Below are 19131 nucleotides of genomic sequence, written 5' to 3'. Positions count from 1 at the left end.
GGTGGGAGACGATTTGAAGGGAGCGGCGAGTAGGGCAGGCAAAATAAAAACAACCCTCAAGAGTTGTGTGTGTCACACAAGTCAATGACATACAAAAATACTGAAAGAATACAAACCCAATCAACAATAATATAATAATTTTTCTATCTTAGAAAAATATTCTCTGAGGGAATTTAATTAATAACCGATAACAAATAAAATGGTTTGTGTATATTTTGATTCCGTTCTAGGGATCAAAGCAACCAATTCCAAAATAGACCGAAGATAATCTCGAAATGACCTTGAAATAGCAACAACACTATCCCAAAAGAGGGAGGTTGCAGGAGCCACTGCCTCACATGACTCTGATACCTAATATTACTGGTCTAGGACAAATACACTTAGAGTAATAATGATTTCAAGGAACTGTTCTATGTATAAGGGAAGAAGGTTGGCACTGTCCTCTTTCCCAAAAAAGTTAGACCCTGCATGATATGACACACAGACTTAATATTATACTAGCAGACCCAGCAGACGTTGTTCTGCCCTAAATTTGGCCTATCTGCATATATTTTAATAAGCTTTTTCCGTCTAACTCTGCCCTACCCCTCTACACTTTTTCCTAATCTTTTTATTCAATCCTCCCTCCATTATTTTCGGTTCATCTCCACCTTCGTCTCATTCTATCTCTTTCTCAGTCTCCTTCTCTCTTTTCTCTTCTCTCAAGTTTTCTCCTTCTTCTTCATCTCTTATTGCCAGCCCCAGAGGGTTGTATGTATTTTGTGCCAGTCCCATTCCGAGTCTCATCCCCAGTCCCACTCCGAGTCTCAGTCTCAGTCCCAGTCCTAGTCCTAATCCCAGTCCTAATCCCAGTCCCAGTCCGTCTCTGTTATACTTCCCGGAAAAAAGCATCGTAAATACTAATATAGCAAATTTATATACGAAATTTCTGGCAAATCGAATAGGACGTATGTAAATAGGTATGGGGGTATTATTAATTCTTGTCTTTATTACGGCTTTGCATGCATATTTATCAGTTTTGCCAGGTTGATGCGACTAAATCGAATATCACAATGAACTTTAGAGCAACAGCTTCAATTTGATACCCATAATATAAAAACACATTCTAGGGGTATCCGGATCCGTGTTTTGGTCTATATCTCGAGACCGTAGTCACCCAGCGGTGTAAAACTTTCTCTGTAGAAAAGCATAGATCAACAGCTTCAATTTGATACCCATAATGTAAAAACACATTCTAGGTGTATCCGGGTCCACGTGTTGGGCTATATCTCGAGACCCTAGCCTCCCAGTTGTATGAAAATTATCCTGTACTATAGCACTCATCAACAGCTTTCATTTGATATCCATATTGTATAAACACATTCTAGGGGTACCCGGGTCCACGTTTTGATCTCAAGACCCTAGACACGTAGCGAAAAAAAGGGTAGACGTTGGCCGATTCTCAGACCTACCCAGTATACTAACAAAATTTCATGAGAATCGGTTCAGCCGTTTCGGAGGAGTTAAGCCTCTAACACCGTGACAGACGAATTTTATATATTAGACTAAAAAAAAATCATAACTCAAGAATGGCTAAACCGATTTGGGATTTCAAAATCAACTAACCATCATCTCTCCTTCCTGTATCTTTCCTAAAAATTTCATGGCAATCTTTCTATCCGTTCTCGAGTTATGGAGTGCCAATCAAAATGTACACTTCTTTTTATATATAAAGATGTCAAGATCAATAAACTTAAAGTTGCGACGATAAAAAATATACATATAGCCAAAAACTATACAATACTCAGTATGTTTTTAAAGCGAATATGCAGCTGCACTTAACTTGAGAAACCCACTGATTTTTGGAGAAACGCCTTAGGCCCACTTGCAGAAAGGCAAGTTTTTTAAGCTCAGAGTTAATTTCAAAAATTTTCAAAAATTGTATGACATTGAGCCTCAATATCAGAATAACTCTGAGTTGAAAAGTTAACTTGCCTGTCTGCAAGTGGGCCTTAGTGCCCAACTATAGCTCAAAGTAAACTCGAGTCTAAATGCTCATTGGGAATTTATAGAAAAAACTTAGTTTCTATTTATGTTTGTATGTAACGGCGGCCATCGTAGTGTGGTGGTAGGTAGCGTGCTCCGCCTACCACACCGAGGGTCCTGGGTTCAACTCCCGAGCAAAGTAACATCAAAAATTTAGAAACAAGTCTTTTCAATAAAAAAAAATTTTATCTAATCGGGGCGCCCCTCGAAAATGATTTGGCAAACAGTCCGAGTGCATTTCTGCCATGAAAATATGCTCAGTGAAAATGCATCTGACATGCAGATGCCGTTGGCATTCGGCATAAAACATCTATTTGTAGGAAAAATATAGAGCACGAATCAAATTGGAAGACAAGCTCGGCCTAAATCTCCTCGGAGGTAAATCGCGCAAAGTATTTATTTTTATGTAAATATATATGTATAAATTTTAAGTACGACTATACGAGTACGTTTTGTGGTGTTGTTGGTAGACACCATTGATCGTTCCTAGCTTGTGCTACTGGCAGCGCACGTCAAATAACTGCCAGCAAAGAAAACAGCCGTTGAAGGAGCAGATGTTTCCTACTGAGTCAAATAAGCGCGCGCCAAAGCAAATGCCAAGGCATTGCCCGTATGAAATTGTGTATGTGCAAGGTTTTTGATAATCAGCGATACGACTTTGTCTCGGCAATGTTATTTAGCACAATTATTATTACACCGATGTCAGGACACACACACCACCACCGTACCACTAACAGAGCGGACCTTCTGACACAAATCTATAGAGGGGGAGCTATACGAAGCCACCGCTGGTTTATCCACACATGAGTGGTTATACAAACGCATACACGTACACATATATTAATGCACACATAAAGAATTATTTTTTATATCAAAATAACACTAAATGGGGGTTGCAGTTGTAGCTTCCACATTTTGCAGTTGGTCTTCCGATATAACCGAAATTCTGCGAGGCTTCAGCAGTCGCCAGGAAGTCGTTGAAGAGAGTGGAAGTGAATAATTTTAAAACGGAAATTCGAAACGGTCTTACACATACATATGTATGTACATACATGATTAATAATTTGTATGCGCATGCGCAAAGTAATCTTTTAAGTGATATTTTAGGCATGGATTTAAAATGCCTAGTAAAATTAGAATTTAAAACAAATGAAACTATTTTAAAAAATATATATATATATTGCGCTCTGCTTTGGTGATGTCTACTAAGCAATTTTAAGTGGAAAATAGTTAAAAAAAAAACTGATTTTGAGAGCGTGAATGATCTGCAAAACGTAACAATCGAAATCGAACGTATCCAAATATATCGAACTCGATTGAAAAGCGGTACCATGTCGCATCATAACTACACAAATCCTGCGTTTTGCGAAGGTAGTGAATTTTATCCGACGCGAGGTGTCGAATTTGACCCCTCAATACATCAACAGCCTGCTGAAACGATCTACAACCGCAGCTTAAATATTTCTTATGGTGGTGATGGTAAACAGGCAAATCCGCGCGTTGGTCCCCTGCGTCTTCAGCGTAGCATGTCGACACGTTCGGTAAATACTCAAAGACGACAGAGAACAGCACCAAAGCCAGAAGTGCATTCACAACATCTTTTAGAAAACCAAAAACACTTACAGCAGCAGCGCCAGTATAAACAAACTTCTCAACAAAGCTCAGTTAGAAACGTTCCAGCGGTCACGCATGCGCGTCAAAATAACTTTACTGCAGTTGCCGAGTTGGCAGCTTTCAATACTCGCTCCAATTCTGGACGATATGCGCTTGTGCCGGTAGAAGATTTGCCCTCGGCTGCCAGTAAAAGTAGCCGTTACGCCATCGTGCCTGGCCCACCAGCACCGCTTACGACTATGCGACGATATGCCAAATCGCAAGATAATCTTGATTGCTACAGCAGTGATGAGGAACCCGGATCGTTTCATGAGGAGCCACATTCATTTCATGGGCAGTCAGCGGATGCGGCCTTCACAAGCCTACCGCCAGCTCTGGAACGAGCAGCACCACCAATCACAAAGCAGCTACAACCTCTGGCACCCAAGATCAAACATGCTTTTTCTAGTGATTTCGGTAGCAAGTCATTTCTTATTGTTGATAAGAATAGCAATCAGCGCTACCAAATGGTTCCAACAGCCGAGGATGAGGAATTAGTTGACGACAATCAAGAGATCATACAAATGCACAATGGACGCGCACATCGTTATGCTGTAATACCAACGGAGGAGGATGATCGCATGCTCGACGACGAAGATGAGGAAGAAGAAACTTGCCTAAGTAATCCCGATTTGAACAAGAGTGAAACTTTCTCGACGATGAGTGTCATGAAAACGCCACGAAATGCTACAATGCGCACGTCTACACCACAAAAGCTACCGATGTCGACACCAATACCAAATGGTATCAGCTCTTACCCTGGAACTCCTTTGAAAAATCCAGCTGCGACAAAATTATTACATGAAATTCTGTCCACACCACGCAAAACCCCTCTTCCGCGTAGCATAACGCCGCATAATGTTACATCTTTGGAGAGGACTCCAGATTTTCAACAGCACTATCAGCAAGACCAACAAAGACCCAAATACCACTATCGTAGCCAACAGCAATTACACTACACATCATCTGTTGGGTGTGTCAAACGTAGCGCACAAACTCTTCATTACGATTCGGTCAAGTTGCAGGGCGATCGTACCATGGCTGTTATTACACCACGTATCACCCCATACCAATCGAGGGTCTATCCGGAGGTGGAGGAAGAGGACTGTAGCAGCATACATGGCAAGTCCACCATTAGCTCCACGCCATACCCGCAAAAGGTGGCCAATGCTGCAGTCACTTTGGCCGTCGTATCGCTAATGTTGGTGATCAGCAGCAGCATGAACTCGGCGCTAATTATCTATATGATTGCACATGTAAGACTAATGAAGACCTTAATTATGAGTACCGATTATAGTAATAGATTTCTTTCTTTTGGTGTGTTTTTAGTTCGGAAAATCGTTTTATCTCCAATTTAGCTTAGTTGCGGCCTTCAGTGGAGTTGGACTTGGTTTTCTCGGTTTTCGGTCACGGCATTGCGAATGGTTGCCTAATCGTAGCTACACCTCTGGATATATTCTCGTGACACTATTTTGCTTACTTAAATGCTGTGGCCTTGTGGTGATACTTGTGTTAGATCCCTACCCCGGCTTGCCGTTGCACGATGTCACTACTGGGATCATACTTGGTCTATCCACATTCACAATTTTCTTCATTGGGCTAGGAGTGATAGGTTCGCTTTGGTGCTACCGGCCGCCACCTGACAACCGCGTTAATGTAGCATAATAGTTAGTCTTGAACTTGATTTTATTATATTTGTTTTTTTTTTTTTTTTTGTGTACTGGCCAGAATATACAAATTACCTTCTTTCTGGGTGCATCGAGTATGACTTCAAACCATACTGCGGCAATAAAGTGCAAGTGTGAAAGTGGGAACGGGAGTGGGAGTGGGAGAGGAAGTGTTGCTGGGAGTGGGAGTGTGATTGTGAGTGTGAGTGGAGTAAGATTAAGAGTGGGAGTGGGAGTGGTACTGGGAGTGAGAGAAAGTAGGATGGAAGGTGAAAAAGAAGGAAATGGAAAAATAGAATATTTTTATTTACATTATATCTATTTATAGATTAAACAAAACGAAAGTGCACCTAAGTAAATAAATAGTATCCTATTAATCGAAAATATTTTATAGTAGTCATACTGGAAGCTAAAAGAAATGGATTTAAAAAAATTAAACATTTAGTCAGTCTAATGTACTTAAAGTTTGATTTGTGTACAGATGGTTATTTTAAGTATTTATTTTATATATTTAAATTTATAATAATTATTGTTTTTGGTTCTTAAATGTAATTCAAAAATAATATTTACGGCTAAAATACCAAAAATAAGTAGGACAAGTCAGTATCGTTTTACACTGTTCGAAAAAAGACTGTAAATATAAACGTTTTGGAAGAGTGAAAACAGGCAAACAGCTCAGTTTCTAATTGTAAGTTATAAGTAAAGACTACATATATACATATATATTTGATTGTATTGTAAGAGCGTTGTAATATCTATAGTTTACTAAAATCATATCTAAATAAGATAGCAAGATTATATAATTAACATGATTTTTTAAATGCATAAGTATTTACATTTTGTTATATAGACTCAAATGAATGTTTCAAGTGCACACCCAGTATTTAGGGTTTCAAATTATTTAAAAAAATAAAAAAACTATGATAAAGAAAAGTTACTAAATCAAAATAATTTTACTAGTGTGCCAGCATGTCCGACTACATTTCGGTCGTATCTTCGAAACTAGATGGATACGAACCAAGGCTGCATAATATTTTGTTATTTATATCAAAAACATAAAAATATTTTTGTTTTCATTCCTAAAAATTTGTTTTCCAATAATTTTAACGTTGTTTTTCTACCGAAAAAATTTCAATAAACAATCCCAAAAAATTTCGTTTTTGAGTTTGAGTATTTTCTCCATTTAAAATTTGCTAAAAAAAATTCTTACTTCGAGAAATCAAAGAAAAAGTAATTTATTTTTATTTCGATTTTGATATTAACGAAACAAAATTTGTTTTGATAAATATTTTTTATATCAATAAAATTTACAAAATTTTGTGATTTTGATGCAAAAACGTTTAGTTGCCAGGTTAAATTACGTAGTTCATATCCAGGGCTGGATTCCTTAACTGAGAAAAACGGAAAAATTTTTACTGATTGAAAACTCATATGCACACAAAATTTACACTTTGAATTTGCATGCGATTCTGTAAGTTATTTTGCACACTGTTTTGCTGAATGAGCGCTAAATGTAAAAGCCATATGTCTGCATCTATGAATTCAGAATAACTTTTCATGGCGTTTGATAAATATTTTCTCACTGACATATGACATATTCAAAAAACCTTACAGAATCGCATGAAAATTCAAAGTGTAAACTTTGTGTGCATATGAGTTTTCAATCAGTAAACATTGTTCCGTTTTTCTCAGTTAGATAATCCAGCCCCTGATAAGAACTACGTAATTTAATCTGACAACAATTGTTTTTGTTGTTTTTGTTTTTTATCTGACAACTAAAAATTGTTTTCACCGAAATCATAGGAAGTAAACCTACTTTGATAATAGCCACTCTGTGATGTTACTGTTTTATGTGGTCGACGTAAGGAATGCTCCGAAAAGAAAGTGCACACTTTTAATTAATTATTTTTGAAGTGTGTGTGCCGGATCATTTTGAGTAAGACACTGTTAGAGAATGTGGTATATTCTGGTTTTTTATTAGCTTCTTCGCAATATATCATTCATGGTTTTCGCTGTATCGTCAATTGAAAAACAAGATCATGAAAACAAAGTGTACAGTTACTTTAGTAAAAATAATCTTTTGTATTTAAAAGCCGCTAAAATCGCCAAAGATGATTGTAGATGTGTTAAAAAATTATCAGACCAATTCTAAATATTCTCGCGGATTTTTTTATTCCCGCGGGAAAATTCCTCCAATTCTTTTCTCCTAGGGAGAAGAATAATTGGGGAATAGGAATTTCGAATTTTCGAAGTCAGCTGTTTTGTGAATTGAAATTTCGTTGCGGATTTCTTATTTCGTTTAAAAAATTGAAAAGTTTAATTATTGTTGCAGATTTGTTTGAAACTAAAAAAAAAAAAATATAAACAATGCACAGTATTGCATTTCATGTGTTATTCACTGAAATGAGTAATGAATTTGTGCCACAGTAACATCAACAGAGGAGCATAAGAAGAAGAAGATAGCGGGATAACACAAATCCGCTGGGGTTGCCTGCTTTCATTCAGCAAAGCAATTTTCTGGCGGCCAAGTCGAGTTGAGTTCGCCTTTTGCCATATGCCAAAATATATCCTTAAAAATCCTTGCGCAATTTCTGGATGGCTGCATCAAATATACCAAGAGCTCTTATGTTGCTTATGATATACTTTTCTACTTAAAATAAAGAATATTATGGTTGTTGTTGTTGTTGTTGTATTAACAGTGAGAATATTGTGGTAGAATGTACATATATATTTTAGCACAAATTTGTACAAATAAGTGTTCTTTCTTAAAAGAACCAATTTCCTTTAACTATTTTGATGCATTCCCTTTAATTTAACAAGTAAAAAAACTTCTATGAAATGGCAAAGAAATCTCCCTCTCCCTTACATTCATAATACCTACTTTTCTTCCATAACCGGTTTACGCTTTTTCGAACGTTGTTCAGAATAGGAGGAAAGGGAGAAGTGAAAAAACTCACAAGGAATTTTTATTTAGATTACGAGGAATGGGAGAAGGGAAAAAATTCGCACGGAATTTTTGTTTAGAATTGGGCTGTATGTGTTTTTACAGTGCAGAAAACTTGATGACGTAAGATTTTTCGTTTGAAATCCTTATAAAGCAGAAATTATCAAAACAAAGGAAAAAGCAGTTGGTATTAGGAAAAAACGGATCACCAAAAATCTATGAATGTTTGATAGTGAAACACGTTTAGTGGATTAATGCCCCTATTACGGGTTACAGCCCAACTTAGTCCAATTATAATTAATGCCCCTATCACGGTTTACAACTCAAATCTCTTTCAGTTGAAATTTTGCAATTTGGGATTACAGTTTACAACTCAACCTGTAAAAAAGATGTCTGTTGAAGTTGCCTAGTCTAACAACTTTTTTCGGCATTACCGTTTACAACCTTGTGTTGGTGTGGTTGTTAAGACATCAAAAACTGAAAACGGATTACTAGCAGTTGCCTCAGAAAATTTTGCAGTTGTTTTGAAAAAAAGGTAACGTTTTACAAGACAGTGCACCACTAATTTTTATCAAAACTGATCAAAGGTGGTATCGAAAGATGCGTTTCGACCTCTGTTTTTAGAATCCGAAAGCGAAAATTAAAAATTTTATTCTGTCAAAAGACATAAGCAAAAGTCGGTTCGAATTTGTTGTACACACACACTCACTGATGCAGAAAGGTGCTGGGCTCACCCAAGATTATTTTCATAAATTGGGACCCAAGGCAGCCGACGCCTGTGCAAAAAAACTATGGATCGGGCCCCATATTTCAGACCCTTTCGGGCCCATTTTATGGGTTTTTGCAAATATTTTTCGACAGAAATAAAATTTTTAATCCCGCTTTCGGATCCTAAAAACGGAGGTCGAAGCGCGCCTTTTGATACCACCTTTATATTTTTTGATAAAAGTTAGCTGGTCCCACCGTCTTGTAAAACGGTTGTACGGTTTACAAATCAACTTAGTTGGATTGTAATTAAAACAACTCAACTCCTGTTTGGTATTACGAATTACAACTAATTTCAATTGATGTTGCCAACCTAGGTTAGGTTGAACTGGCCGGTCCATGAGAACCTCACATAGACTGAATGAGTCCGTAGTGTTACCAGAAGTTTGTTTTAACGACCAAACTGAAAAAACCCCGTCAGAAACCAGGAACTATATTATAAAATAACTCCGTCCTCTTGGAAAATACCAGAGGCTTTCTAGGATTTAAGCCACTTGTTGCTTCTAGATCTGACAGCTGTATCACTCCTAATAGCTGGAGTCTTAACCTGGCAAGTGCAGGGTACGAGCACAAGACGTGCTTGGTCGTTTCCTCCTCCAACCCGCACTTCCGTTGCCAACCTTAGAAAGTGTGATTTGACAGATAAATGAACAGCTGATTAATTTTTGGCGGAAATATAAGCATTTGCAAAAGTGATTTTCTTATTAAAAACAAAGCGAATATTAGCTTGGGTCAACTACTTTAAATATGAATGTTTCCGTTAGAAGAAAATTGAAGGAAAACAAGTGCAAGCTCGGCGAAATACAAGTAAAATAAAGTGTTCATTTTTTTCGGAGCAGTCCTTGGTATCTCCTCCTCTACGAAACTGCTGCAAGAGGTCACATTTGGCCAAAATGGTACGAAGCAGATTAACACTTTGAGTATTTACATCAATCAAAAGAAACATACATAGCAGATTCAAGGTGTTAGAAGTCTCCATCTGGTGCTGCGTTGACACCTGCAAGATAACCAAGCAAACTTGGCTGAATTACAATAGTAAGAAAACCTACTAAATAGCTCAAGGAAATAAATATTTATGGTCACTGCCACAATCACGGGCCACTGGCAGCTTGATCTACACGCTGAGAAAATGGCCATCCCTTTTAACAGCATGAGAGATGCAGAGAGGAGGGCAGCAAAGAAACAGACGCGCACTTCCTGTGTGAATGCACAGCTCTACTACACACCAGGTTTCCAACCAAAGATATCAGCAGGTTCATTGTCCGCACCAAATGGTTAGAACGGAGTACCGACTAGCCATACTAAATTAGCAGCAATTGGTTTCAGGGGAAATGTGCATCAAAAGGGCGCTCAGTGTGCTACTTGGGCTCGGATCTAGAGCCGGCACAGCAACCAACTAACACTCTGAGCCGACGATATATTGATTTCAACCATGATCATGGTCGATATTTCCAAAACCTTTCTATATTACGATAATTTTGTTTTCGATATTCGCTTTTCTTTAGATTAGATTTTTCTAGATACCATTTGAGATGTTATGTACCATCAGGGTGGTTATGGAAAAATATGAGACAGGGTATCCTTAAACCATGGGTATCCAAAAATAAATTTCGTATACGCAGTGAGAGCACAATTGTGTTATGGAATGCAGACCAAGCCTTTAACCAAATTCTGAGACAGGCATACATTTGTGCATATGTATTTATGTAGGTAACTTGATTTGGTGAAATTAAGCTTCGAACATCTTCATAAAGAAGTACATTTTTTTAAGGTCCTTTACGACCTCGAATTGACTGGCCAGTTTGAAAGGAATTCCTTTGCAAGAAGTAAAGTCCATTACGAAAAAAAATATAATTGCTAAGCCCACTAACGAAACACGGATAAGTGCTCAGACCTCTGACATCCTAATAGATGCTCACTTTTCTGTGGACTCCAGGAAGGCAGCACAAATAGAAAGAACGGAGCAGCTCACGTGTTATTTGTCAATATTTTAGCTAAATCATCGGAGGTAAATGATATTCTCGGCGCTCCGTTCAAACCATTTGGGTCGGCAGGTCCCTATGTTTTCCCACTATCGGAAGTTGGTACAGTTTGACTGGTTATCTTGAAGGTGTCCGAGGAGCTCCATCTGAAGATCCCAATCTCCTGGAATCTTTACTTTGGATTGATGTGAGTAGATTATGCATCTCCAACGCCTCCGCAGCATCGAAAAGTGCCTTTACTTTTATAAGTTCGTCTTCCTCCTTATTTCCCTCAATGTTCGTGTGACTGGCAACCAATAAAAAAGTTTATTGCGAAGTGAGGTACGGCTTGTTAACGACCTAAGATGGAGTGATAGAAGAGTTAAGCGACTTGATCGCTGACTGGCTGTCTAAGTAATTGGGTACCCTACGTCTTCTCACTGAGTCCTCCGAAAGGACTGTATAGGTCCTCTCTATGCCAAGAACTTCCGCTTGGATGATACTGGCCGAGTTGGGAAGACGGAATGACAGCGACACCTTAAATTGCTCAGGGAGACACGACCTCACACACCGCAGTCCGTTTTGGACCCGTCGATTTGAAATGGAATTGCGTCCTTCCTTTGCACCCCGTCACCCCTCCAGTACCCTCGTGAGAAGAACTTCACCTTATAACACCAGTCAAAACTTAGTGATAGCGTGTGATAAGCTACTGACGGAGTCACACCAGGAAACTTTTTGAGGGTATCACTTCGGCCCTACTGCCTCGAGTTCCAACAGTCAGACTCACGAATTCTTACTTCCCAAAAAGTTGCAGTATCATATTTTCGAAGGCCCAGATGATGGCGCACATTTAGTCCGTCAGTTGGACACGACCTTGGAATAATTCGGCCCCCTTTAAAAGTATATAAAAATGAATAAAGTTATATTCAATATTTATGGTTTAACTTTCCTTTTAATTCTTTTTTTTTTTTTTTTTTGTTATCCAGTAAACTTAGCGAATACCAAAGAGAACATGAGGATGCAGCTGCGGATATGTCCGCCTACGTCTCGAATCCAATTAACGCATATCTGCTGACGAAACGACTGACCACCGATTGGCGACAGGTGGAAAATTTGATGGCGCATGACGTAGGAGTGGGTATGTTTCTGTATATATAACATACAAATACGATGAATTTTATAAACTTTACATTTCCATTTTCAGACTTCCTTCAAAATATTACGGACTATAGAAATGTCTTGAAATTTCCATCAGATGAAGACTTGAATGGTGCAGCCGTAGCTTTAATGCGATTACAGGATACTTACAAGCTAGACACGTCCAGCGTAGCGCGTGGAATGCTCAATGGCATACAGTACAGGTAAAAAAAGCAAAGTGGATTGCGGAGGGGTTTAGAGTAGGCTTTTTATGTATCCACATAACCCAATTTAAAAAATGTGATGGCCAAGCTTCCAATAAAATTTTTAAGTATTCCGCCCTTGAGAATTTTTCGATATTTTCGATTGAAATCTGCTAAATTTTAAATTAAACTATCGACCCTTTTGATATATTGAAACTTGTGCCCTTTCCTTTGCTCTGCTTATATTAAACGTCACAAAGATAAGCGTAACCTAAACACATTTTTCGGCTATCTGGCCACATTTTGTCCACATCACTTTTACGACGAAATGTACTGAACTAGCAACGACCCGATGTCCTTTAGAGTTTTATGAAGAATCTGAATCTTTTAGATTGATGTTGGAAAACCAATTTACCTTCCCTTGTGTAATTACGTAAAATATGCCTCTTCAACCAAAACTGAGTACACTCAATAATTATCTTACTTTTAGTACGGAAATGTCTTCAGATGACTGCTTTGAGATGGGCCGCCAATCCTACGTTAACTATGATTATTATCACACCATTTTGTGGATGAGTGAGGCTATGAAGCGGCTTGATGAAGAACCTCAAAACCAAACACAAACTTTCACACGGACAGATATTCTCGAGTACCTCGCATTTTCCACGTACAAAGAAGGTAATACCTCATTTTCTAAATCCTGATCTTATTTAAATGCCTTTTTAACGAAATTTAAAATTCCAGGAAATGTTGAGAAAGCTCTAGTAATGACGAATGAGCTTTTAGAGCTTACCCCCGATCATGAACGTGCCAAAGGCAATAAGGAGTTCTATGAAAAGGAGATTGCCGTCCTAAAGGCTGAACGCAAAGTCAAAGGTGATGATGGAAGTGAAAGCACTCCTGTTTCCGATTTGGTAATTTAAAATGACATTAAATAACTTTTGCCAATTTCAAGACGTTCTCATTTTTTATAGCCCATAGAAAAGGGGGAGCCCAAAAAACCTTTTCGATATAAAGAATATGAAATGCTTTGTCGTGGCGAATTAAAACTAACATCAGACATTTTACGGTCCTTACGCTGCCGCTATGTCACTAATAATGTACCGTTTTTACGACTAGCGCCATTTAAGCTCGAAGAAGCCTACTTAGATCCATATATTGTAATTTATCATGACGTCATGTATGAAAACGAATTGGAATTAGTAAAGAAAATGGCACGACCACGCTTCCGTCGCGCTACCGTACAAAATGCTCAAACAGGCGAATTGGAAACAGCACACTATCGTATAAGTAAATCGGCATGGATACGCACGGAGGAGCATAAAATTGTTGCAAATATTGTGCAACGCACAGAGGATATGACTGGATTAGATATGACCGTAGCTGAAGAACTACAAGTGGTGAATTATGGTATCGGCGGACATTATGAACCGCATTTTGATTTCGCGAGAGTAAGTTTATTATATATATACATATATGTATAGGGATTAGATAAGAGTATCCCATTTATCTTTGATGACATTTCTCATTTTATTTTTCAGAAAGATGAAATTCGTGCATTCGCGGGTCTCAATACTGGCAATCGCATCGCAACCGTACTCTTTTATGTAAGTAAATGAAGCATGTTTTGTTGGTCTTCCCGTACAACAACTCAATTGCCAATCTCACATACCCGAGGCGGATCATGTTACAAATATGTATGCAAATCGCAACAGTTCCAAACTAGCGCATAACTATTACATTACGAGACGGAACAAGGTTCAACTCTGTCCGCTCGCAGTACGTTCAACTGACAATTTTAATATTGGGACGTCCTATAAAAGGGCAATTGCCAAACCCGGCAGACCTTTAGAATAGTTCGGTCGTCGGCAATTCTGAAATACTCGCTGCCTTTGATTGATTAATTTGAATACATATTACTCAGTTTTAAACACTATTATTATAAGAATGACCGTCAACTGTCCCGTTCTGCATCCGATTACCAACAGTTCGGAGGTAGTAATTCAACTTGCAGTGTGAAACTGTTGCCTGCGGTATCCCCTACTCCTTCCAGTAGAGTGGGGGCCGCCGTTTCCAGCCGGAATATATTCTTTAGCTTGTGTGGTTGTTGCGTTTTATTTCACTGGACTTTGTGGATGTCTGCGTAAATCTCATCATTAAATCTTCGCCAACGTGTAGAGGCCCGTAAATTTTTCGAAGAACTTTTCTCTCGAACACTCCCAGAGCCGCTCCGTCGGATGTTGTCGTGGTCCAGGCTCCTGTACCATATAGCAGATGAGTACGATAACTGACTTGTAGACTTGTAATCACCTTACATTTTCGATTTCTACATTGATATATAGTTCTCAGCATGGCTTTTTTAGAGCCAAATCAACCACAACCAATTTGTTTGAATTTACAACTCACGTCTTTAATGGGTTTAGAAACAATCATCATACCGCCGTTATATACACTGATTTTTTTTTTTTTTCTTTATTCATTGGATATACGTATACAATAATACATATGCATTCTCAAAAAAATTAAATTTTTGTGTGAGAATTTAGCTCAGATAATTAACAATTTCTACGCATACCGTCATGCAGTTGCTATTCAATTATATGTAGAGAAAAAAATAAAAATAAAAAAAAGATATTTAATGGTATATAAAAATGCAACACAAATTGATAAATACAGTAGAGTTAGTATAAAATATAAGGTTTTGGTTTCTTTTAATGTTTGATTAAAAGATAAAAGAGAAAGAAAGGATTTTTCAGCACAGTTAATTGAATGCATTGTATCATGAATATTGGTCGATACTGAAATCGTGTCTTTGAAGTAACAACAGAATCACTTCACGTTTAAAAGTGATAATGTTGTGAGATGTTTTAACATACTCTGGTAGTTTGTTGAACAGTTTCACACCATAATTGCGTAATGAATTTGCACTTTTTCCTGTTCGAAAGAACGTGGTTCTGATACTCGTTACCTGACGCAGACTATATACTGAACGTTCTATTGTATTGAGCTTAAGGTTATGCTTTATAAGATTATTTTTGATCTTGAAAACCACTAATAGTGTTTGCAGAATACAAATTTTGTTTAATATCAAGCCTATTTTCATACAGACTTGTAGTGGAAGTTCGTATTGGAAGCGAGAGAATATTCTTTATTACTTTATTTTGCAAACGCTGAAGTTCATTTATTTTATGTTCTGCACACCGACTCCAAATTGGATTTAAATAACTGATCTTGGACATAAAATATGCATTATATAAGAGCCACAATTGCTTACGTGGAATGATGCCCCTATTTCTGTATAGAGCAAAGTTAAAAGGAATCAATTTCAGTTTAATGTTATTTATTTGTTCGGTCTAATTTAAATTGGAGTCGAACCAGATACCTAAGTACTTTAGCTTTTCTACTCTAGAAATATTTACATTATTAAACATTATTCCAAAAAACTCATTAATGTCCGGAAGAGGTTTGTAATTTTTGAAAACAATAAAATTGGTCTTCGTAAGGTTATTTTTCAGCATGTTTTTGTCAAACCACTGACTAATTTTTTCCAAGTCTAGTTTTATGTTTGTAATTAAATTTTCGAATAATTCTTCTGCATACATAAAGCTACCGTCATCCGCATAGAACTGCGGAGTCCCATGAAGATTGAGTTTTAGCGCGTTGTTTATATATATGAGAAACAAGGTGGCTTGGGGAACTCCCGTCTTTACCTGCCTTTTCGCACTTTTAACATTGTTTATCTCAACATATTGCTCTCTATCCAATAAAAAACTTTCAAATATTTTGAGTTCCTTATCGTTTAAACCTAACTCAGCCAGTTTTCTAATCATTATATATAAGTTTACCGAGTCAAATGCTTTTGACAGATCGATTGCCAGTAATGCTACATATTTCTTCCTGTCTAAGTTTTCATAAATATATTTAGTACACGATATGCAAGCAGACAGCGTGTTCGAATTTTCCATGAAACCAAATTGATTTTTGTCAATGGTTTTATTTTCATGGAGAAAGGATTTCAACCTATTGAGCAAAACACTTTCAAAAATCTTGTCGATCGTGCTTAATTTTGTGATGGGTCTGTAGTTTGCACACATTTCTTTACTTCCAGATTTGTTCACTGGCACAACTGCGCCTATTTCCAATTCTTTAGGATACTCACCTTTTCGGAAGCACTCATTAATAATTTGGCATAAGGTGTGGCTAAAATACTCTCTATATTTATTCATAAGACGCGCTGAAATGCCATCAGACCCGTTCGCAGATTTTACGTTTCTTATGACTAACTCGATTTCTATTGGATCACATTCACTTAGGGTAAAAGGTGTATTGATATTCGTTGCTGGCTCGTCAACGTACTGAATATTTGAGGGAGAATCTATAACAGTCGTGAAATATTCGTTAAAGCAGTCTGCTATTCTTATAGGGTCTGTTACAATTTCTCCTTTGTACGATAACTGGCTGATTTCCGTAAGACTGTCAGGTATTTTGCCATAAATTAGTTCTTTAAGAATAGACCAAGTTCTGTTTGCAGAGTAAAGGTTTTGCTGGATTTTTTGCCCAAAGTAGTTTTTCTTTTGGAAATGTGTTAAGTTTCTGACCTGAGTTTTGAGTCTTTTAAATTCCGTTTCAAAGTAAATATTATTTCTATACTTAGTTTTTAATTTGTATAGCCTGTTTCTTTTCCCAATTAGATTTAAAAGTTCACTACTCATCCACGGACTATTATATTTTTCACTGGACTTTTTAATAGATGTTGTTGATTTACATATGCTAGAGCACAAAGAAGCATTCGACAAAGTACGCCACTCATTACTTGTATATAAACTCGAGTTGCTTGGCTTTCAACTTGGCCTAACTCGCTGGATCTCCTCCTATCTTTGCGGTAGAACTCAAAGAGTCATTTTTAAAAACATTTGTTCGAATGTCGTCGATGTTCCCTCCGGTGTGCCTCAGGGCAGCCATCTCGGTCCTAGTCTGTTTATGTTCTTCATAAACGATATTTCCACAACTATAAAATATTCTTAAATTTTAATGTATGCCGACGACGTAAAACTTTTTAAGTCATACGCGTCGGTTGAAGAACGTTCTGTACTCCAGGCGGATTTAAATTGTTTAGTTACTTGGTGTGATGCGAATTTTATGCCGCTCAACATAGAAAAATGTAAATTCATGTGTTTTTCACGTGGGAACGTACAGCCAGCTTCTTACACAATTAATGACCAAACTCTGGAAAGCGTTGATGTTTTTGTCGACTTGGGAGTTACAATGAATTGCAAACTTAGTTTCAACCCTCATATTAATGCCACATTCAATAAAGCGAGAGGAGTTTTAGCATTTGTGAAAAGATGGGCAAAAGAGTTTAGTGATCCTTACGTTACAAAAACCCTTTTTACATCATTGGTGAGGCCGATATTAGAATATGGATCAATAATTTGGAATCCACGTTATCAAATTCATGTGGATAGACTAGAACCAATTCAAAAACAGCTTTTACTTTTCGCCTTGAGAAATCTTCAATGGGACTCTCCGTATAATCTTCCTCCTTACACTAATCGGTTAAAACTAATAAATCTTCCTACCCTTGCAACTCGTAGAGAAATGCTAGGTGTACTCTTTACGGCTAGACTTTTAAATGGATCGATTTCAAGCCCATTTCTTTTGAACGAAGTAAACTTAAATATTCCATGCCGAGTTTCAAGGCATTATATACCTATAATTCTTAAACAATGCATTTTCCAACTAAACGAACCCTTTCTATGTTTGTGTGAAGATTATAACTCTCACTCGAAAATAATTGATGTTTCGGACTCGCTCTTTGCCATAAAAAAAAACGGTTCTATCTTCTCTTAATAATTAAAAAATTATATTTATACTTTTAATCTATTGTATTCTGTGAATCTATATTCATCAGCTGATGAGTTTCTCTGTAGCTGAGCGGTTTTAGATCTCGGCGCTTAAGAAGCCACTGCCTCTCAAAGACTCGGTAACAATAAAAATTATAAAATTAAATGATTTTCGTTTATCGAGAGGGGCCTTTATTTTCAATTGCTCACCTAGTCCAAAGTAGCATTTATTGGCAAGAGTAATTCTTCGCTGGATTTCAATGCTTATGTTGTTGTTTGTGTCAATGTTGGTTCTCAAAGAAGCGAAGTCTTTTACAATTTCGATATTATGGCAGCCAACAGTGGCGTGGTTGCCAGGGCGCAAATCTCTGACTCTTTGCTTAATGACGCTGCAGGGTATCATATACATGTTTAGTACGGAAGCTCTGGAGGCCACAAGCTCCTTATGGAACTAGGGGTCATTCCCGAGATGGTCAGACTAGTACTTAAAAGTTAACGGAGCGTCCCGGTACCTTAGCGATTAAAAGATCACTTGCACTCGCAGCGAAAGCTTTTAAAGAAATCGGTGTAATGTTCCCGCAATCACACATACCAATAATAGCAATCAGAGACCCAAACACAGCTTTCGTAGCAAGAACAATTAGCTAGATAATATAAATCAATAAGCTTTTGATTTGTTCCGCAACTAAAAATAAAGACTAATAGCAGATAATAGCACGGATTCCATTGATTCTTACTTTCGTATCTAATTCTCCTGCTGTGAGGAGAACTATGGTGGCTGTGTTTGTGATTGCGAATATTGGTAGGTGTGGTTCTTAACTGCGACGCAGATCACATTCCTCTTCCATAATTGTTCTAATAGTCACTGATCAAGCTTAAAAAAGTGTGAAACCTTTCATTTAATCGTGATTCAGACGAGTTCAGATGTAGTAA

General features: G+C 37.5%; 2 protein-coding genes across 3 annotated transcripts in view; both read left to right on the top strand.

The window, feature by feature from the left end:
* PH4alphaEFB (prolyl 4-hydroxylase subunit alpha-1) overlaps positions 1–19131 on the top strand; it is a 71335-nt gene that overhangs the window by 51285 nt on the left and 919 nt on the right. For both annotated transcript variants that reach the window (XM_067763608.1, XM_067763609.1), the window contains 6 exons: positions 12002–12153; positions 12220–12376; positions 12846–13033; positions 13100–13269; positions 13330–13806; positions 13897–13962. In XM_067763608.1, coding sequence (XP_067619709.1) covers positions 12002–12153; positions 12220–12376; positions 12846–13033; positions 13100–13269; positions 13330–13806; positions 13897–13962 — 1210 coding nt within the window. The remainder of the gene's footprint in view (positions 1–12001; positions 12154–12219; positions 12377–12845; positions 13034–13099; positions 13270–13329; positions 13807–13896; positions 13963–19131) is intronic.
* On the top strand, positions 2746–6392 carry spdo (sanpodo). The gene is made up of 2 exons (XM_067776787.1): positions 2746–4934; positions 5008–6392. Exons 1-2 carry the CDS (start codon positions 3357–3359, stop codon positions 5341–5343), a joined length of 1914 nt encoding a protein of 637 aa, XP_067632888.1. The 5' UTR covers positions 2746–3356; the 3' UTR covers positions 5344–6392.

The sequence above is a fragment of the Eurosta solidaginis genome, chromosome 1, assembly GCF_040869045.1.
Source record: "Eurosta solidaginis isolate ZX-2024a chromosome 1, ASM4086904v1, whole genome shotgun sequence".
NCBI classification, from domain to species: domain Eukaryota; kingdom Metazoa; phylum Arthropoda; class Insecta; order Diptera; family Tephritidae; genus Eurosta; species Eurosta solidaginis.
This window is presented reverse-complemented; position numbering and strand designations above follow the sequence as displayed.